Genomic DNA, 19651 nt, shown 5'->3' with positions numbered 1-19651 from the left:
AAAAAAAATCTCTGACGCAGCCATCGCTGTGCTTCCCAGCAACCACACTTTTACTTTTTGTAGTGAAAAGTAACACTCCATAAACACGCTACAAAGTTTTAATGAAGGTACTAATTCTGAGGTTTGTATCTACAAATTCGTTTAGCCCTTACCGTCTAAATCCTCGGGCCTGGTGAGGTCGATCACTCTGTGGCCGATTTTTCCTTCCTCTCCCAGTTTGCCAAGGTGGTGCCCGATGCTGTCGAAATGTACCCTCTCCTGCAGAAAAAAAAAAAAAAATCAAGATGTCTGGTTAAAAAAAAAAAAAAAAAAGAAACTCAGGTTAAAATTTCAACAATAAAAGAAGCTGTAAAAAATCTTAATCTGAATAATCTGAAAATTAGAGAAGCAGAAAAGGATCTTTGATAGATGCGGGTTGTTTTGTAGATAGTGTTTTTTTTCTTTTTTTTCTTTTTTTTCTCTCTCTCTCTCTGTTCTCTATTCAGTTTAAGTTGACAGGAAGGAGAGAAACAGTAAGGGCCCACGGGTGCTGTAAATAGATTTACAGAAGGATACTTTGTGATCCCAAGCACACAATGGGGCTGCGGCCCTCTTTGCAATGCTCAGATTTTTCTTCCTCCGCTGCCATCTCCCTCAGCCTCTATATCCCCCAGTCTACGGCACTGAGAGCTAGGCACCCATCATTTATTCAGGGTTCATGTTTTGGTGAGCGCACCGTGTTTTCCCGTTTGTCATGTCGCTTTGTGCTCAGATTAAACTTGGCATCATGTTGTACTTGAGCACAATGAAACCCTGTCATTCAGCACTCCGTGACAATATTAAATGTCATGTCCGTGTGCATTTACAGAATAAAATAACAGCTTTCGGAGGGCCTCTGAATAGTTGCTGCACATTACACTTAATGTATTATGCAAGGGGAGAGAGTGCCGACTGCTGCTGGCTCCATTGTTGAATGACCTACTTCCTCTGTGAATACACAGAGCATTAGCGAAGGGCTGTCCTGCTCTCTAAAGACTCAACTAGGAGATGGACACTTTGACTCTGCATGATACAAATAATACCCCCACCCTTTTTCTAAGGTTTTTTTTTTTTCTTGATGTGTGTAAAAGCAGGCATAAGGAGAAAAATAAACAACAAAACATTTGTTTTATATGCAAGGTGCATGCATTCAATCTTTTTTGCTATCAGCCCCGTGTGAACAGACTTTCAGGTAGAGTAACATCTCCCCAGCAACATTCACCAACACCTGCAGACACATTCATTTTTCTGTATATTTAATTGTGTTTTTTTTTTTTTCCCCATATAGAGAACTCCTATCACAAATCAAATGGATTAAAATGAACTGGTCTAAATTGTAGTTTCTATTTTTTTATTTTTATTTTTGTCTTAAAAAATAAAAAATCATATTTGCAAGAATAGCCTGAAATAATTACAGTGCATTAAAAAAAAAAACTAAAATTTTTAAATATTTCCTTCCTCTTTTGTGTGAGCTTTTATCCTTGCATATAAAAAAAAATATGACAAGATGAAGGATGAAGATAGTTCAAGTGCATTTGAGCTCTTTCACAGCATTTCAATTTTCTTCTTGCTTTTATTTATTCAAGAACTATTCCTCAAAAGAAAGAAATGTGCGAGAGGCGGAAAGAGCTCTGCAATTTACCATTATACTTGAAGGAGCACTCATTATTTATGACCAGCTGAGTGATTCTGATATACAATTAACCACTACCTGCTTATGGCCTGTGATTAGAGGCTGTCTATCTGACGGCCCTTTGCTTACTTAAGTGTTTTCTAATTATGACATATGCGGTGGTCCCTGCTGGGCGAGAGGACACTTTGTAAAGAGAAGACGAAGTATGGGGCCTTTTCACCGTGACACGTTCTGTGCGTGGACATGTGCGCCGCGTGCGTACAGAGCCCTATCCATCACCCATCCACGTTATTGCTCTTAATGAAAGAAGCCAGCAGCCTGATGACAAAGTGACTGAAGTGCGATTAGCTGGATGGTGGTGCTCCACATGCTTCCTCTTGGACAGTCCGGTAGGAAGACACAGTGTTCGCTAGTGCTGGATGCCTGTAATAAAGTAGTCGTCTCATCCCTCTTCTGTGCTTCGCTGGCCCTTCTTGATCAGTCAAGTCCTTTTATAAACTCATGATCATTAAGCATCATGTTGGGCTGGGGAGAAGCGAGGACGGGGCGATCCGTCAATGATTTTCATTAATAACTAGCACAGCGTTGAGCATCTTCCTCCACTGCACTGAGTCATATGATCGCTTGAGATCAGCGCGTTAAGACAGCTCCAAACAACGCTGAAAGAAAGTCTTGTCTAGGGGTTGTTTTGAGGTTGTTTCACTTTAAGTCAACATTTTTCTTCATAGAAGCCAGCACTTTGTGTGCTACAATATTATGGTCTAATTAAAGTAAGTATTGCTCTGCTGCTATGCTAATTAATACAAGCCTATCAGTCCAATAGAGCGTCACAAATTTTCATAAAATTTTATATACTGAGTTAATATACTTATTGGTTATAGGTTTGGTAATTTATATCTGTGAATCAAAAATATAGCTGAAATTAGGGCCATAAGTTATCTGCACAGCACTGGGGTTTTTGTTTTAGGGCTGGAAAATATTCAGTGAACTAATGCTTCTTTACTGCCCACGCGTCAAGTGCTGTGATAAATTAATGGCAGTTTTATTATTTTATAGTGTCATTAAATTTTTACTGATCACTCTGACACAGCGGAGTAGCAAAGGACATGCAGTATCTGGGGGAAGTGTTTTTTTTTTTTTTTTTTTTTTCCACGGGAAGAGACAAGGAGGCAGGGAAACGCAGGCCCATCAGTGTATGGCTAATATAAAAACTGTATTTATAATGCAGAGTCAGAGGGAGAGATGCTGAGAATTAAAGCCGGGAGAAAATATATGCAAAAGAGCTGTCGCTTAACCCAAAGAGAACATAAAAACAAAACAATGTTGGTAAAAACAGATAAAGATAAAGAATCAGGAAACAAAAGATGTAACAGTGCACATTATACCCCTCCCTTTCGACCACAAACAGCTGGCAAGCTACCAGTCACTCCTCTAAATGACTTCAGCATGCAGCTCCCCATACCGCAAGTAAAATTACAGCAGTGTGCTCCGAGCTGCAGTGGAGGACTGCCACCCACAACAGTCTCCTCTGCCCTGCCTGTGCAGCCTTTTGTCTGTGAAGTTTAGAAACAGATGTAGGACTTCTTAAGCTGCACATGACTTCAGCTGGCAAGTGAAGTCGGTGAGGAGAGCCAGAGAGGCTGTGAGTCACAGAGGAAGGGAGAGAAGTAGAAAGAGGAATAGATAGCCGAATCTGTGGAACTTCTTGGGCGAGGGAACCCAAAAGGGCTCTTGTCAATGTTGCGAAGAAAAGCTTTAATCTGGCTGGCCACAGAACATGCGCTCGAGGCCCTCTGCTCTGCCCACAGGGCGTTTTCTGGGCAGAGGCGGGTGGCGGACGGCCCTGTGTATTGTAACTCCTCTTGCCCTGGATTTCGGCAAAGCACTGCCAATCATGACACTCCTTTTCTCTCACGTCTGTAAATAACCTGAGGCTATGGGAGAGCAATAGGCCTGAGATTGTTCAAATAGATCTGAAAAAAATATCTACACTGAGCAGTCAGGTGGATGCTGTGAAGACCGGGGGAGAGTTTGTTCTTTTCATGTTGATCCTTTCTTCATACGTACAATTTCTCCCGCAACATCTTAAAAATACCTGATGAAACGCATACGTTGAAAGTTTCTCTGCAATTGTGTCAATTAAACTCTTAACTAAGCACTCGTTTAAAAACTAAGCAAAGGGGGACAGATACTTAACTGTATCCAACAGATAGAGCAGCAGGGTCCGAGATAATTTATTTCAAGTGTTTTAAAACTAAAATAGATTTTATGCAAAATAATTATTAAATACACTCACACACACACATCGACGCTTTATAAGAGACAGACAGAGATAGTATGAGTAAACTCGTAATGCCGTTTTCAAATGACGGTTTCATTTAACACATGAAAAATTATCCAAATGAATAACAGGGGAAAAAGAAAAAAAATAACATTTAAACTAATTATCCAAAGCAGCCAGTGAAATAATAATTAGCCCCTCTGCAGCTAAAACTTCTATCAAGTATTTACAGTAACTGGCATGAGTCTTTTAGGTCTTCATGAAGAAAATGTGACCCACCCTTCTTTTGAGGAATATATAATATATTTAAGGCTTATTGGAGGGTTTATGAGTGTGGACAGCTGCTTAGGCTCACACCACAGCACTACAATCAGATTTAAATCCAGACTCTGACTAAGTAACTCCAACTTTATTTTGTTTTTTTAGTCGTTCGGAGTTGAACTTGTTGGTGTTCTGTCGAACACTGTCCTGCGGCGCAATCTAGGTGTGCCTGACCTGAAGGACAAACATTCACTTTCAGGAATTTTGTGAAGAGACAAAATGGTGCAACCATTTTACCACCAACGTGTTTGACTGATGGAATGATGTTCATTTTGGTCAGCAGTATTTTCATCCTTGGAAATATCCACCAATACCGTTTCTTCCCAGTATCTTGCTTGTTAGGGTAAGTTATTTTCGCAGGACTGTAAGTTTACGACAAAACATTCATCTTGCTGCATTTTCTTTTCTTTCATTAAAAAAAAATCTTCTGTGAATTAATGGAATATTGACACCTACTTCATATCTGACAAGAGTTACTGCTCCACATTGAGATTCTTCTTGTCTTCTTTTTTCTGTCACTCTGGAAAGCGGATCATCGACTAGTTTTTAGGCTTTCATTTTAGGAGTTTCTAACAGCTCCAAAACCATAAATTGCAACTTATATCTGATAATGTCCATTTCTGGCACTTGTTATATTACACACCTGGCATGTGGTACATTGAAGGCAACAGTTCAGACCACAATGCAGTGGGCGTCAGTCACCACTGTGTTCTAAACCTCTTGACAGAAGACTGAGGGTTGGAGGCTAAAGCCCTTAACAATCCGTCCCGGTCCTGCCGGAAACAAAGACGGCACCTCGCCATGGTAACAGTTTCTCGCAGTTCGCCTCCTCATCTGGTTTATATTTTTATTGTAACCATGTTATTTATAAGTCTGCAGCTTTCCAGTAGTTTAGAGCAATTTAAATCTTAAGTACATCCAGGCATGCGGTAAACCCGCAGGTCCTTTCATGGGGGCTTTTGCTCTTTTTCTACCCAGAGCTGTCCGTTTGCTGAGGCTAATGCAGGCAGTGACAGAATCAACAGTAGCGGCCACAAAAGCCTGGCATCTGTTCTAACATATCACAGAGCGAAAACAGAAAACTATTCTGGTTCCGTTTGCTTAGTCAGGGCATCACCTCATTTCTTTCAAGGGGAACATAGGCTCCTTTTTGAGGAAATGTTGATCATTTAATAAGATCAAACAAAGTCGTGATTTCCTCTAAATAAATTGACATAAACTATGAATTAAAATGTGTTATTTGTCAATCTCATTGCTGTGACAATTTCTCAATCCTCAATTCGTGCACAACAGATGCACTTAATATTAGATGGACCTCAGGCTTTACCCTTTTTTAAACCCTATGAGTAACTAACAGCGGGATATTACACACTGCTGCACTAACACTTTCACACATTGACAAAGCCCCGAGAAGATTCTATGGTGATTCCAGCATAACTTCAGCAACACCACAGACTGCAAATAGTTTTCTGTAGTACATTCTTTGCCTCATTCTTTCTCGTGAGCACCTTTTGGTGAGGAGCATCATAGCCTTCACCCACTTGAGTCAGTAGCATTTCTGAGCGACTGCAGAGAGCAAGAAATTCATCTTGTTAAAAGGAGGCTGGGAAAATACTGCCAAATCAACCCACAAAGATGCAGCCTCCATGCTTTCGACGGAAGCAAAAGGCTCGACTCAGGACAGTCCCACATCTGCGCAGACACACTTTTGCATTATTTTTTATTCTTTTGGCAAAGGCGAACAATTGGACAAAGCATTAATGTAAGCAATCTTCACAATAGCAATTGCTGGCTGCAGCCAGTGCCTGCGAGCTGAGCATAATCTAATTTGGATGGGCAAACCCTTGTATGCCAAGGATTTACACTGCAGCCAAAATGCCTTGGTTTGCAATTTCCAAGACAGCAGTCGAAAAGGAGCAGAAAATTGCTTCCAGGGCTGCAAAGCAGACAAGATTATATTCAAAGTCTTTGTGAGGGCTTTGCCTGAATAGAGCCCTGGCATCACATGCATACAAACACTTACGTGTGGTTATATGCACACACATATACAAACACATGCGCACACACATACATACACACACACAGGGGGGAACAGTGCAGCAACTACAACCAATAGGTTAGGAGTGTGGATTCTGTGAAGCACAGGTGTAATCTCCACTTGAATATTTACAGGCTGAGCTTTGGGATACAAAAAATGGACAATTGTAGTCATCAATACTGAGGAGAGCTGGTGCTGTAGGGCAGAAAGGGCAGCTCAATAGGTTAATACACTGACCTTTCCCCTTTTGATTCCAGTTAGGGACTTGTCAGCAGAAGAATACATTTTACCTCAGACTAGCTAGCTAATGGACGTCACATATTCTGTGTTTCATTCGTGTTAGTGTCAGAGAAATTGATGCGTCACAGTCAAAACGAAGTTTTACCAGAAAAATAAGAGTTCTGTCACAACACTGACCACAAGGGTGAGCTTTTTTGGCAATGTTACTGTTTTCTGTTTTTTTTTTTTGTTTTTGTTTTTTTCAATTCTGCCATATGATACACTTGATCACTAATAATGTAGATGTAGATCAAAATAAAGGATGGTGTCTAGGAGATTAAAATTAGAATAAAAGTTTGTTTTTTTTGCTCAGTCACAAATGACTAGAATTTTTTTTATGGATGCTAAAGCTTTATTTGCTTCAAATCACATGTCTCATGATTTTATGTTTTTTTTTTCTAGTTATCCAAAAATAATTATAAGATTGAATATGTGGCTTTTTACTGTTTCATAACAACAGGACAACTCAAGCAACTTGTATTTTCCTAAAAGATAAGTCTGAATTCTTAAGTGAGGGTTGCTGAACAATCTGTGTGTTTTTTACTAAACATTCCTAGAGGCTCTGAATGTTGTAATGAAAATTTGGCCACACAGATATTCAATGTTTGTCCAGCACCCAAGGAAACAATTCAGTTCATTACAGATGGCCTTGCATTGGCTGTGTGTGACTGCAGATCTGCTGGTGCATTCTAGGTAAAAGCTTCCAGCGGGTGAGGAAGAGATTGTAAATAATGGAACAAAGTAATTGCCCTCTGCAGACAATAATACCTTTAGATAAATATTTCAAAAAGGTAAATTGCAGAAGGGTTGTAAAAGGTTTTATTGTACTGATGGGGTATAGTAAAAACGGACAAATAAAAAGACAACCAAGTAAACCCGCTCTTGTAATGCATGAATATTTTACATGTCCTCAGGTTAAAGGCTTATATACTGCTGAACAAAGTCCGATCTACCCCACGTTCTCCTAGGTCAGAGGCAAGAGACAGAGGGAAGACGAGATGAAGGCCGGGGAGGAACGCATTGTACTCTTCAAATACACTTTGTATGAAAAAGATGAATTGATCTATCTGTAAGCAGCACTTAGACCCACTCCTCTGCCTGGTCATTACAGCGGGATAAATCAATATTTAATATCCCCTTCTAACAGCCACACTGAATGATCTTAACCTCTCCTTAATCCCATTTATGTTACCTTCCAGAATCTTCTTCATGTAAGCTCTCACTATGATAAACTTCCAAACAAGAGACTGAAAGGGGAGCTATTAAAGACCACACCATATTTATGTCAGGTGAGGAGCTTCCTTAAAATATTAATATTCTGAAACTGACTAAAGTGAAAGCTTTTATCTGAACCATCTGAGCCTTTCTGTTGGCTTGTTGCATCAGCAAAAGACTCTCTCGCCGCTCTCATTTAAGAGCTGAATTATAACTCGCCGTCCTTTATTTGCGGCCAAAGGATGAAGATTATGGGGGCAATTCTTTTAACTGACTTAATAGAGCTTATCTCCACCAGACTGTCCTGGCAGAAACCGCATCATTAGAACTAATGTATGGCAATGCCTTGCTAAGATGTGGACAATGAAGAAAGTTTTTCACGAGTTTGGGTATGGGGTAGCTGCTTGTCCACAACAAATAGTGTGTTGGTGAAAAAAATAAACTTTTACACCCGTGAAGCAAAGTTCGACACAACTAGACATCCTGACATGGTAAAAACAATTTGCTAAAATGTGCATGGTTGTTTTTAACAGCCATTTCTCAGGTGTAAAGAGAATGGTCTGAAAAAAGAGAATGGTCTTTGTTAATGTCCTCGGTGAGAGAAGAATTGGAAGATTTGTTTGAGATGATGGAGATGAATTAGTGGTTAAAAACAACCTTCGTTACAGCAAAGAATTCAAAAGTCATTGTGCTCTTCTTCTACTTTGGACCCACCACCTTTCAGACTGCACACAATATTACAGGACCTGAGTAAAACTCTGTGGCATGACAGCTACCCTGTTTCTTTTTATGAATTTAAGTGCATAAACGTTACCTCTGCTGCTTTGTCTTAAGTACATCTTGGCAAAAAAAAAAAAAAAAAAAATGTTTGAAACATCAAAATGGTTTCAAATTTGCTAATTATCTGCAATTATTCATTCAAATGTTCCGCAAACACATACACACCAAAACACACAGCAATTCTTCCAACAACTATTTTAACATTGTCTTTAGAACAGGTTCAGTCAAGAATTCAGATAAAACGCCTGAGAAGTCTCTAAGAAGTATAAATGGGAAGTTCTTGTTTTTGTAAAGGCTGTTAAGCTCTGCTTACTAAGGACAATGAACTTGTCAGTGTGTTGCTTATGAAAAAAAAGACATTGTTTAGTTAATGCTGTCATGTCATGGCAGATTTTACTGCTTTTTTTTTTTTTTTTTTTTTTTACCACAGGCACACCTTTATTGTGAGAAAGAAAGGCAGCTGTACCAACTCCTGCAGCTGAATCTGGAAAAAGAGGACTTGCATGAAAGGCTTTCTGTTAAAGACATCCCTGTTCAAAAAAAAAAAAAAATAGGAAGCCATTTTTTGCAATAGTTTGCTTGGATAACCAAATTTAATCCAATTTGATAAAGCTGTTTCTTTGAGTCAAAGTGAGTTAATGGATTGATTTCTTATTGTAAACTCCTTCTTGTGGTCAGGGAGTAAACACCAGAGAGAGGGTTCATCCCTGTCGTTTCAATTCATCTGCTGCACTTCAGTAAGGACATAGCTGATTGCCACCTGCAAAGGCAGTGATTTCTCCCAAACACGAAATTAGGAGAAAATCAAAATAGATATTCATAGACTTTTTTACATATACATTGACCTAGTTGAGGGTGTTGGTTGAAAGTGTCAGGTGCTGAAATATTAATGAGCATCGCTCCCAGTTTCTGCCTGCTCCTCACAGCCAACTGGCAACATGGCATCAAGCTGAAGAGAAGAGGACAGCTTTTTTCTTTCCTTGATTGACTCATCGATTGAAGATATTTTTAAAGGGAATCCCTGGGAGTGTGTGCTCCTGGTACAAAGCAGCCCCATCCCGTGTCAGGGGACAGAGAGGGCTGCAAGTCGGCTTTAATTGGGCAAAGACTTCAGAGTTTTCTTAACCCACACCGGGCACTGCCATGGCCTGTCACGGCCCTCACACCAACATCAACAACGCAGAAGCCTCTGAGCATGCACACAGTAACACATTCATGCTAATTTGAGTAAATACACATGTGCAACCAGTCTCTGCCAGCTCTTATCAATACGACCATCCTGGATGTTGATTAAAGGAAATGATTAGACTTAAGAATTACTGCTGTCTAAAAATGTTCCAGTTTCTTCAGTAGTTTCTTTTTTTTTCCCCACTTATTTTTTTGCCAGACACAGCTCCTTATTTCTTGCTATATAATGGAAAATGTTGTAGATAAGGCCTAAACCAGGGACGAAATGGACTACATGATGTTGATTCTGACCTTATCAACTCTACAGTGGTTGAGGCCCACTGAACTGAGGGCAGACAGCTTCGCGTCTATGCCCTGCTGGTGATGTTGCAGCTGCTCCCTCTGAATCTGCTCCCTCATCTTCCGAGCCTCCTGGATCGCCTTCATCACTGTGTCCTGGTCCCCGAACAACGCGGTGGAGTTTAGTGTGGACAGAATGTCTACGCCGAGAGACAGAACAATTAGTTCACTACATCATAAAAACAGCCGTTTCAGCAATTGAACGTGAGCAACTGTAGAGTGATTTTGAAAGACAAACCCCGGCCGAGGCCTCCTCCAAGCGGGCTGGGGATCCCGCCTTTGCCAATGAGACTGTTAGGGCTGCTTTTACTGCCTGGGAACAGGTTTGATGTTGGGGATGTCGGAGATTTGACCATTTCTGTCGTCTTTGGCCGAGCAGACAGGTTGAGGGGCTGCGTTCCCTCCTCCTACGGCAGCAGAGATAGGAGCATGAAAGAAGACAGATGTGAATGGGCTCCTCCCTCCCCTTCTTGGAGGAGCTCTGGATTCCCAGACTGCATGCTTCTTCTCCTCTGTTTCTTGTTAATTACAGAATCTCTATCCTGACCAACAGCTCCTTCCTGATGCCCCCTTCTTTTTGTGTTTCTTCCCTCATCCCTTTCCTCTCCTCTTTTTCTCCTCTGCGATCTTCCTCGCAGTCGTCCGGCGCCTTTGTTCACGCTAATTAAAGCAGATTCTGTCTCTCTGTACATCTTCATCTGTTCTGCCTCTCCTCCTCCCCGCTCTCTGTGTCTGTACTCTGGTTCGAAGAATAAATAATGACCAGATAACAGCGGTGCCAATGATCAAAGACAGCTGTTCCATTCATCAGATGTCGACTTACATTATCTACTTCATTAACTTGTTTTCTAATTTCATTCCTCATTTGTGCATACTTGGTTTTTATCGTACGCTTTGATATGTCCGGTTCTAAAAAAAATATAAAGTGCAATCTGGCTTCTAGCTGAAGTTAAAGGAGGATGTATTTGTTTTGTGCTGCTTGACTGGTTGTGGCTTTTTAGACCTGTTACAAATGCAATATGAAGAGCAGGACTTTCCATGTTGAAAATTTGAACCAACTGAAAGTCATTTACCAAGGGGACCCAAGCCTTTATAACTTATTTATAAAATACATTATATGTTGGTTACTAGCTTGACTTATTTAATCATAAAACAGGGTATTAGGCACATTGACCTCAAGCAAGAACAAGCCTGGTACAGAATCCTCCACATTTAAAGCTGCAGTATGTAACTGCAGTGCATTTCTTTAGACGGCAATAATTGTTCAGGGAGGAGATTGACTTTTTTTCACAGATTATGCGTCTCTTTACATTCTGTCACAACATAGTGACAGTTATAACAAATATGTTAAAATCTTTTATTTTTATTTTTATAAAAGCTACATGCTGCACCTTTAATACCATCCTTAGCAAATAAGTTTAAACATCTATGAACTTATTTCACGCATGAAAATCACAGTAACTCACTTTTTTACCACTCATTACACCTCCTACTAAACAAATGTAACTGAAGAAATTTGATTAATGCATGTTAGTTCTGCAAGTTGATTGCTATTGAGGAAATGTTAATTAGCAATCCTTTACTTGATGTTTCCAAGGAGTATAAATACAAGATAACATAGAGGTCTGTTTCTTTTAGCCAACCTTTAATATGGGAAAGACAAGACTACTTGCCCAAACCTGTCCATATGTACAATCAGAGCAATAATTAATAAGGTTGAATCAACTGAAATTGGCACCAATAAGGGTAAATAAGGGCAAGTTTATTTTACCGCTAATTTTACCACTAAATTTTGAATTCCATTAAACAATTGATGGGTGATTTCCTGATTTCAGTCCAGAATCGTAATGTACCGGTGGATTGCGCAGTATAAACATTTCTTCATTCACAGCACAGTATGAATTCAAATGAAGACTTAAGTTGTCATGTTCTGTTTCTTTTAAGAGCCCAAGTGTCTTCTTGGGAAAACATATGGTTGAAGCACAGTGTCCCGGGGCCATGTTATTACAGTGCCAGAAACAGTTTGGAAAGCAGCGAAGCTGAAAACATACAAACAAAACTGAAGGCAATGTGATTCCACTGGAGTGTGGAGAGAGAAGGAAGGATGCCAAAACATGTTTAATAATTATTTTAATTCATTTTAAAGTGGAAACCCTAACTCTATGCACCTCAAATTGAAATGTTAATGTGGCCGTGTTAAAACTGGACGTATAAACATCAATCTGGTCTGATGAAGTGAGAATTAAACAAATTACAGCTGAATAAAGTTAAATGGAAAACCAAGAAGGGAGGGGACCTGAATGGGTATGTGTCCGTGTGTGTCTTTTAGTGCAAAATGAAAGAAAAGCTCAAGTGGTTTCCCACCATGATTTATGGTGCTCCTCCATTGTGATATTATTAAGCTAAACTACTTCAAATGGGCATATGTTTCTGATTATGGTCTTAGTGAGCAAGAATGATGAATGTGTCCTTTTCTTTGCATGAAGGCTGAGTCAAGTCATACCATACAGAAGCAGAACACACATCCTGCGTTTGGCTTATTTGCAGGGATAAGAAAAACATAAAGGTTGCTGATCTCACTTGTTGCTGTGCTTTTGTCTACGGTTGTTACGCGCTGGTGTAATGGGTTTATTCCATCTTAGCTTAAAAAAAGGACCTGACTTTGTGGAATAACATGTGTTCCAAAAATTACTGACTTGGAGTTGCCACCACTATAGCAACCACATCCACAAAGTTCTGGTTGTAAGAGAGGGAGCCTTGTTAAAGCTCCTCAGATTGATGGCCCCACGGCGGCCCGGCCTGCAACCGGTTGGTTTTAATGTTCGAGTTACTGACTATTGTAGCAGCTAGTTTATTAAGACAACAACATCTGGGTCAGGCTATCTCAAGTATCGCATGAGGCCTGGTCTGGTTGGTGAGTTGGTTAAAAGAAACTGCGGGTTGTACCTTTACTTGAGTGATGGGGCTTGAAGAACTTTTGTCATTCTTCAGAGATGATGGAGAGATGGGCCCACTGGTGTTGAGGGGCTGTGGTAGAGGAGGCATCTTGGCTCCAGGAGACACCTGCATGCTGGCAAGCTGGGCAGCGTACAGTTGCTGTTGGGAGGTGGGAGAAACCAGCAAGGCGTTCACATCCAAATCCAGCATACATTCAAAGTTTTATATTCTCTCTTTTCCTCTCCCTCTCTGCCTCTGTGTGTGCCTTCTTCCCTCCACCCCACTTCTCTTTCTTCTACGTCTTTCCTCCCTTTCCATGAGGCTGGCATTGAACCCTCTTCAAAGGTCTTAACTGTATTTCAAAGGCTGAACCCAGAGAGAGACAGCAGTCTTAAAAACCATACAGAGATGGCTTTCACTCAAAACACTTGGAGCCCCTATTTTCCACTCATCACAGAGAAAAGTTTGCTGCTTGGATGCAAGTGTGTTAGCAGAGACCTACGCAGCTCACTATTGAAGTTTCTGGCTTGTGATTTGTCTCTGCCCAGCCATCGGGGACCAACCCCCTCATCCCACAAGCACCTTCAGCTGTTGCCATCACAGAATATATTAGACACATTGTAAGCATTTGGAACCTGCACAAAGAGGACTAATATAATCAAAATTACATTACTAACATCGGCTGGGAGTACGTTTTGACCCTGAAAACTCGACTTACATCCACATCGCTGGGATGATTACTCGACTCTGGAATCTGTAACTACACCATGTAATGCCTTGCAGTTAAGTTGTGTTTGTGTTTATTATTAACCATTCAAAAACAGAAAACCCCTTAATAAAACACGACAAGACTGGATGCATAATTTTCTTTGCACGGAGAGTTGTATAATTTGACAGTGCTTAGACTTTCCATCACGTGATGCGTGTCATGATTGGACTTGAGATGTGTCTTGGGGCAACTGGCACAAGTTCGACACAAAGAGCTACTGTCTCAAAAAATGTGTTCCTTCACATCCTTGCCTTAGATCTCACTTTGAACAGGCAGGGTTCCTTAACCGGCTCCCCTTGCTTGTCCTCCTCAGTCTAGGAGGTAAAATGCTCAGCTTGTTCCGTCAGTGCCAGCTAATAAACTTTATCTCATTTTGTGTTTTGATCTGCTGCAGTTGTGCAAACGGTGTTCAGGTAAAAAAAAAGGCCACCTTGCCCCCGCTGTCCTCACCTTTGCTGGTTTGAATGAAGAGGGAAGCAATATAAAGCATGAAGTCAATGTAAATATCTCATGGTATAAACCCATATGTGCTCTTCTGAGAAACTTTATCACTCCCACTCAAGCACAAAAGGTCCATTCTTCGAGGGGACCTAGGGATAACAACAGCACATGGGCAGCGGAAATGACAGCCTGATTATGTTCCCACAATGATAGTGCTGCCTCCACCTCTCTGACAAACAGCCTTTTGTCCAGAATGGGAGACACAGAAGTCGACCTAACCCCAATTTCTTCCCAATCCAGACGAGACTTGGCGATAGAGGAATTTTGTGTGTCAAGGGGAGGCAAAAAGTGAAGAATCTTTTTTTTCTGGAAAAGGAAAGAAACTTAGGGTTTTCATTCAGTGTCTGTCACTCCAGGCTATGTGGAAATCTTAGCAGATGTCTGCTTGACAGATGTTTGCCAACGGGCCTTATGCTAGGCATAACCCGACCTTGAGTGGGAATAACTTTATTGTCCCGGAAAGAGAGCTTAATTCGACTTTGCCTCAAATACCACACAGTCAGGAAACTGGCTTTGATTAGCAGGTCAGTGTCACTGTGCGAGAGGCCCGGGCTCCCTTTGTGATTAGGCATATTCTGAAATCCAACGAACAATAAATACAATCAAGAAAAACAAATGCTTTTTTGTCAGAGATAAAATGGTTTATTTCAGAACTTCTCACACAAGGTAAGAAATCATATGAGGACCAAGCTTGAGTAGCAACCAAAACCATTTTTTAAATGTGACAAAGCATCTCTAAAGACTGAAGACATGCCTGCATCCCTTAGCTGACGTTCTTTGATTTATCGTTACTCCCGTTTGATATTTACTTCCAATTGGGGCGGAAAAAGTTTCATATTATTAATGTTTGAACTGAGATCAATGTTCTGACTGTGCTCTGTTACTTTTCTTTCAATACATTTCTCCTCTTTTTATGTCTTGGTAATTTAGCACTTTAGAAATTGTAAACAAACATAAGACCTAGGGACTCAATTTTGACCCCGTCATTGCCCATTTTCCTGCAGAACGTGGCAGATCTCAGGGGCCATAGATTTAAAGTGTGTGCAAACACACCCAAGGTCAGCATGTTAGCCTCGGATAATTAAAAACAAGCCCTCTGGAGGCAGTAGAGGTTAAACGGAGAGGTTCAGTTATCTGCTTGCGATGTTAAACTCAGATTGTGAACTCTGCTGATGATGTTAGACATATTAGGTACATAGCTTGTGATTGACAATGACCAATTTTTGTCTAACACGTTGAAATAACGGTTTAGATTGAAATGCAAATCTCCTATCGCTTCTCTGCAGCGCACAAAGAAAATGCAGTTGCATCTTTCACGTTGGCAACAAAATCGTACGTTGCACATGCAAAACTCAAAAGCATATTTTACTTAAGGTAGATTAAGCACAATTTATTTGCAGCACATTCTTAGAGATCCTAACGTCTTTGTGTGGCAGTCTGCGTGTAAGTGTCTCAATCACCTCTGTTTAGCCTGGGCACTGAGCACTAGACTGGATATGAGGGCATTAACTGTGCTTCAGTGCACCAAACCATTTAAAAGGCAGCGCAGCGCCAGCTCCGTTTGCCACAAGGCTTGTACAGGCTCATTGCCCAGGGCGACCACGCAGGCTGACCCAAGCTAGGCCCAGATGTCGGGAGTGGAGAAAGGCGTCCTGGTGCACTGTGCCGATGCTTTCCAGTATGGCTCAACATCTGTTTCATCTGCTGGCGCCCAACCTGCTCCACTCCAATCCTCCTCCCTCCTCCTGGCCTTCCTCTGTCTCTCTATCCTACAACTATATATGTATAAACACTTTTTCTGTAAGTTTCTCTTCGATACAGACACACGCGCACATGCACACGCAACATCGTTTCATGAATGTGGTTACTTCAAGGCCTGTGGCCCCTGGAGCCAGCCCTCCCATTCACTGCTGCTCACTGCATTATCAACTCTATCTGTCCATCTGTCCCTCTGTTCACCACTGCCTCAATCCAGCTGCTCACCTTGCTGTCCTATTAGCCAACCTTCCACTCACTCTAGCTCTGCTGCTCTGCTCTGGGTTACCTTCAAAGACCCGACTTCTTTGCTCATAAACACAGAAACAGCTGCTCTCTACAGTATGCCCCTCTTTTCCTCCCTCCTCCTCCTCTCTTCCTCTCTCTCAAAGTCAAAAGTGCTTCAGTTGTTAATGATAGAAGCATTTCTCCACATCTGTACCACACAGGCATTTACATCCAAACAAAAGATAATGTGCGGTTTGCTGCTCTCCCACTTTCTTCCTGTTTGTCCCTGACTGTGCAACACTCTTTCTTATCGCTGCAGTCGTCTAAGCCTGCGAGTACTCCTTCAGATGTGTCTGTCTGCTCGAGATGTGGTCCCGGTTTGTTGTTAAGCGTATGGGCTGCTTTTCATCTTTACGGTGGCAGCACGGGGCTGAGGACGGGCTCAGCTTTATCATGGGCCTGTAAGAGAGGTGCCACAGCAAATGTTCCTCTACGTCTTATCTCAAGCAGCTCGATTTCAAGTACTGTAAAGCAGGAGGATATCGTGAGCTTGGACAATTCAGGAGAGGAAGCGCAGAAGAATGAAAAAAGAAAAGGGTGATGGTAATTGACAAGAGAGAAATCCACAAACTAAAACACTTAGAGGTAGTTTGAGCTGCGGATTGGAAACTGGAAAAGCAATACAGGAGCTAAGAAAGCAAGAGAGAGAAAATTGGAGCCCGACTGAGTGATAGCAGAAGCTTTCTCTCTATTTATTTAGTCCAAGAGTGATACTACATACAGGGAACCCAGATGTTTGGCTTTATCCAATGATACTTTTAACTTGTAAATGGCTGGGACTCGAATGTCCGATTTCTGTGATACAAAACAGAGCTGCGTTGAAGGTTGTCCCCACTGTTTGTTTGTTCTGTTAAGACGACGGATGATGCATTAAGTTCACATTCTCTCAGAGTAAATAGTTTTTCACTTGGTAACTGATGCGAGGGATAGTGTACAAACAGCAAATTAAATGCTGTCCCACACAGAAAATTCTTTTGTAGAGTTAGGAAAATCCCCTTCTTGTCTCCTTGCTGAATTGAATATAGTTGGTGTCCCGACAGATTGGTGGGGCACAATCCGAGCACAATTTCCTCTTTTAGGTGAGGCATGTCAGCTGTAATCAATGAAGGACAGGCGAGCGTGGAGCTATTGTTTCCTGCTGGTCCCAGGCTCATCCTGGCTCTGTGCGGGCACTAATGAAGAGGGGCATGTCGCGCTGGGATAGTTTACCCGCCTTCTCTCCTGTGAGTTGCGGACCAGAGCCAATCTGTCAGGAAAGCATTGAGTGAAATTGCCCCGCGGTACAGCAGCGCCTGGTGACAGCCACTCGCCGACTGTCAGCCGCTGGAGTGATGCTACCACCTTGTATTGACAAGCAAATTACAGCCTCCCAACACTCAAACGCGCCATGGAAGATTCATTTACATCCATCAGCTCTAAGCCTTTGTTACCTCGACGTTATTTTACTCTTTTCTTTGAGAGAAGAAGGCAGGGAACCGGAGGAGGAACCCAGACTGTTATGACAGAGGAGATTGTGAAGAGCCTGTGCGGCAAACATTAAGACTGACGGAGCGGTCAGCCTTGTCTGGCCGGATGGCTGATCACATTACCTCCATAACATTGTGGGAATTAATTCCACCAATAAGATAATGTTTAAAGGTTCATATATTGCACAATCTAAACTGAGTAAATTGGTGAAAATTATACCTTGCTTGACAGGTGACAGGAGGAGATATTTTAATTAGTGGGAGCTGCTTATTCAGCCGTATGTGAGTGGGATATTGTTTCTGTTAGTGTGTAAGAATATAGGGAAGATAAACAATGGCTTTGGAGTTGAAAATGAAGTAATCCTTTGCTCCAGTGGTTAATATGGAAAAAGTGCCTTATGCATAAAATGGAATGCAAAGAATGAAATCAGCACATCTAAAATCATAGTTTTGCGGCATCTGATGAAATATTCAGCGGTTACGAACTGCTTTAGAGCACAGGATATAATGTATTCAAAGAGGTCCTTTAATTTCCAACATGTTCTCTGAGTTATTTTATGAAGTTATTTAAAAATCAGGAACTTTTTTCTGACTTCCCTTCCCATTTTAGAAAACTTTTAACAAGTTTGTTTCTAAAAAAAAAAAAAAAGGAGATGGTGCTATTATAGGTCTTGCAGGGAGAAAACAACTCTCACTTAATTTCATGTCTGGGTTGATATGGTGTTTTTAATCATAGCAAGTCCCCTGGTGCTTTGTAGAGGAAGTGGTGGCAGTCACGTGGTTTGTTGATCTCAGCAATGTATTAAAGGGCATGTTTGACTTGCCTCACTGTTTTGAGGGGGAATCTCCGCAGAGTAAATAGCAGACAGCGGGATGGAATATGTGACGGGCTGACAGAGTTCAATTAATGAAAAATGCACCTCTTTTTTTGTTTACTGTGTTCTGTAAAGGTCAGCCAAGTCATGGTCTTGGAGGCACTGTTTTTGCCCATTCCCAGGGTTAAACACATAATCAGAATTAATGACTCTCTAGACCCGTCTGCCCTTCTCTGCCCGACCTCAGATATATGTCTGTCTCATCTGACCTAACACGCCCCTATAAATAGACTTGTGTTTGTCTATCTAAACTGACACTCCCTTCCTGTGAACTTCACCATGCTGCACCAGCTCATTCACTGCAGAAACACTTTCTCTGAAGCAGCCTTAATCTTTTACTTTTTACATGAGCAGACTCATTCAGAACCTTCCATCCTTCCGACGGCTCTCCCTGTGGCTGCATAATGACGCATGGCTCTTCAGAGCAGGCTGCATGCATTGTTAGAACTTGCCAAGGCTCGTTAGCATTGATAGCGGTAGCCTCAGAAGGACAAACACCATGTCGTTTCACCTTTTATTGCTGGGCTCTCCTATTCAGTCTTTGCATACTTCGCATTGCCGTCGAGCATCACAGGTTACAGCAGTGAAAAACTCCATGTCAACTCTGCCGCGGTGGCCACTTAACCACATCTTAGACAAGATGCTCTTTAATTTCTCACTTCCTTCTTTTGTTTCCAGAGAAATTTACTGAAGTCAAATTTGCACAGAAATAAGATCTACAATTACTCAGATCTGCACGAGAACCCAACAATTAGGGAACCCCAAAAACCACTTAAATACATATTTTGTCAATCAGATCCCCGTATCTTCTCTTATATTTTTATGCAAATAAATGCTCAAAAGGTCTTAGGAAGACAATCATTATCACCAATCCAGAAACTAAGATTAGGTTCGTTCTCTCAAAATAGATGAGGAAGTCTTTAAACCTCCCGAAGTAATTACATGCTACTGGGCAAAATAAATAAATA

General features: G+C 41.3%; 1 protein-coding gene across 2 annotated transcripts in view; it reads right to left on the bottom strand.

The window, feature by feature from the left end:
* sox6 (SRY-box transcription factor 6) overlaps positions 1-19651 on the bottom strand; it is a 98135-nt gene that overhangs the window by 13894 nt on the left and 64590 nt on the right. For both annotated transcript variants that reach the window (XM_015057228.1, XM_015057229.1), the window contains exons 8-11: positions 13039-13188; positions 10331-10499; positions 10045-10232; positions 153-258 (exon numbers count right to left, since the gene is read on the bottom strand). In XM_015057228.1, the coding sequence (XP_014912714.1) occupies positions 153-258; positions 10045-10232; positions 10331-10499; positions 13039-13188 (613 nt within the window). The remainder of the gene's footprint in view (positions 1-152; positions 259-10044; positions 10233-10330; positions 10500-13038; positions 13189-19651) is intronic.

This window comes from Poecilia latipinna, unplaced genomic scaffold (genome assembly GCF_001443285.1).
Source record: "Poecilia latipinna isolate Pla-1442-1.1 unplaced genomic scaffold, P_latipinna-1.0 Scaffold1445, whole genome shotgun sequence".
Classification (NCBI taxonomy): Eukaryota; Metazoa; Chordata; class Actinopteri; order Cyprinodontiformes; family Poeciliidae; genus Poecilia; species Poecilia latipinna.
Note: the sequence above shows the minus strand (reverse complement) of the source record. Positions and strands in the feature narration are given on the sequence as shown.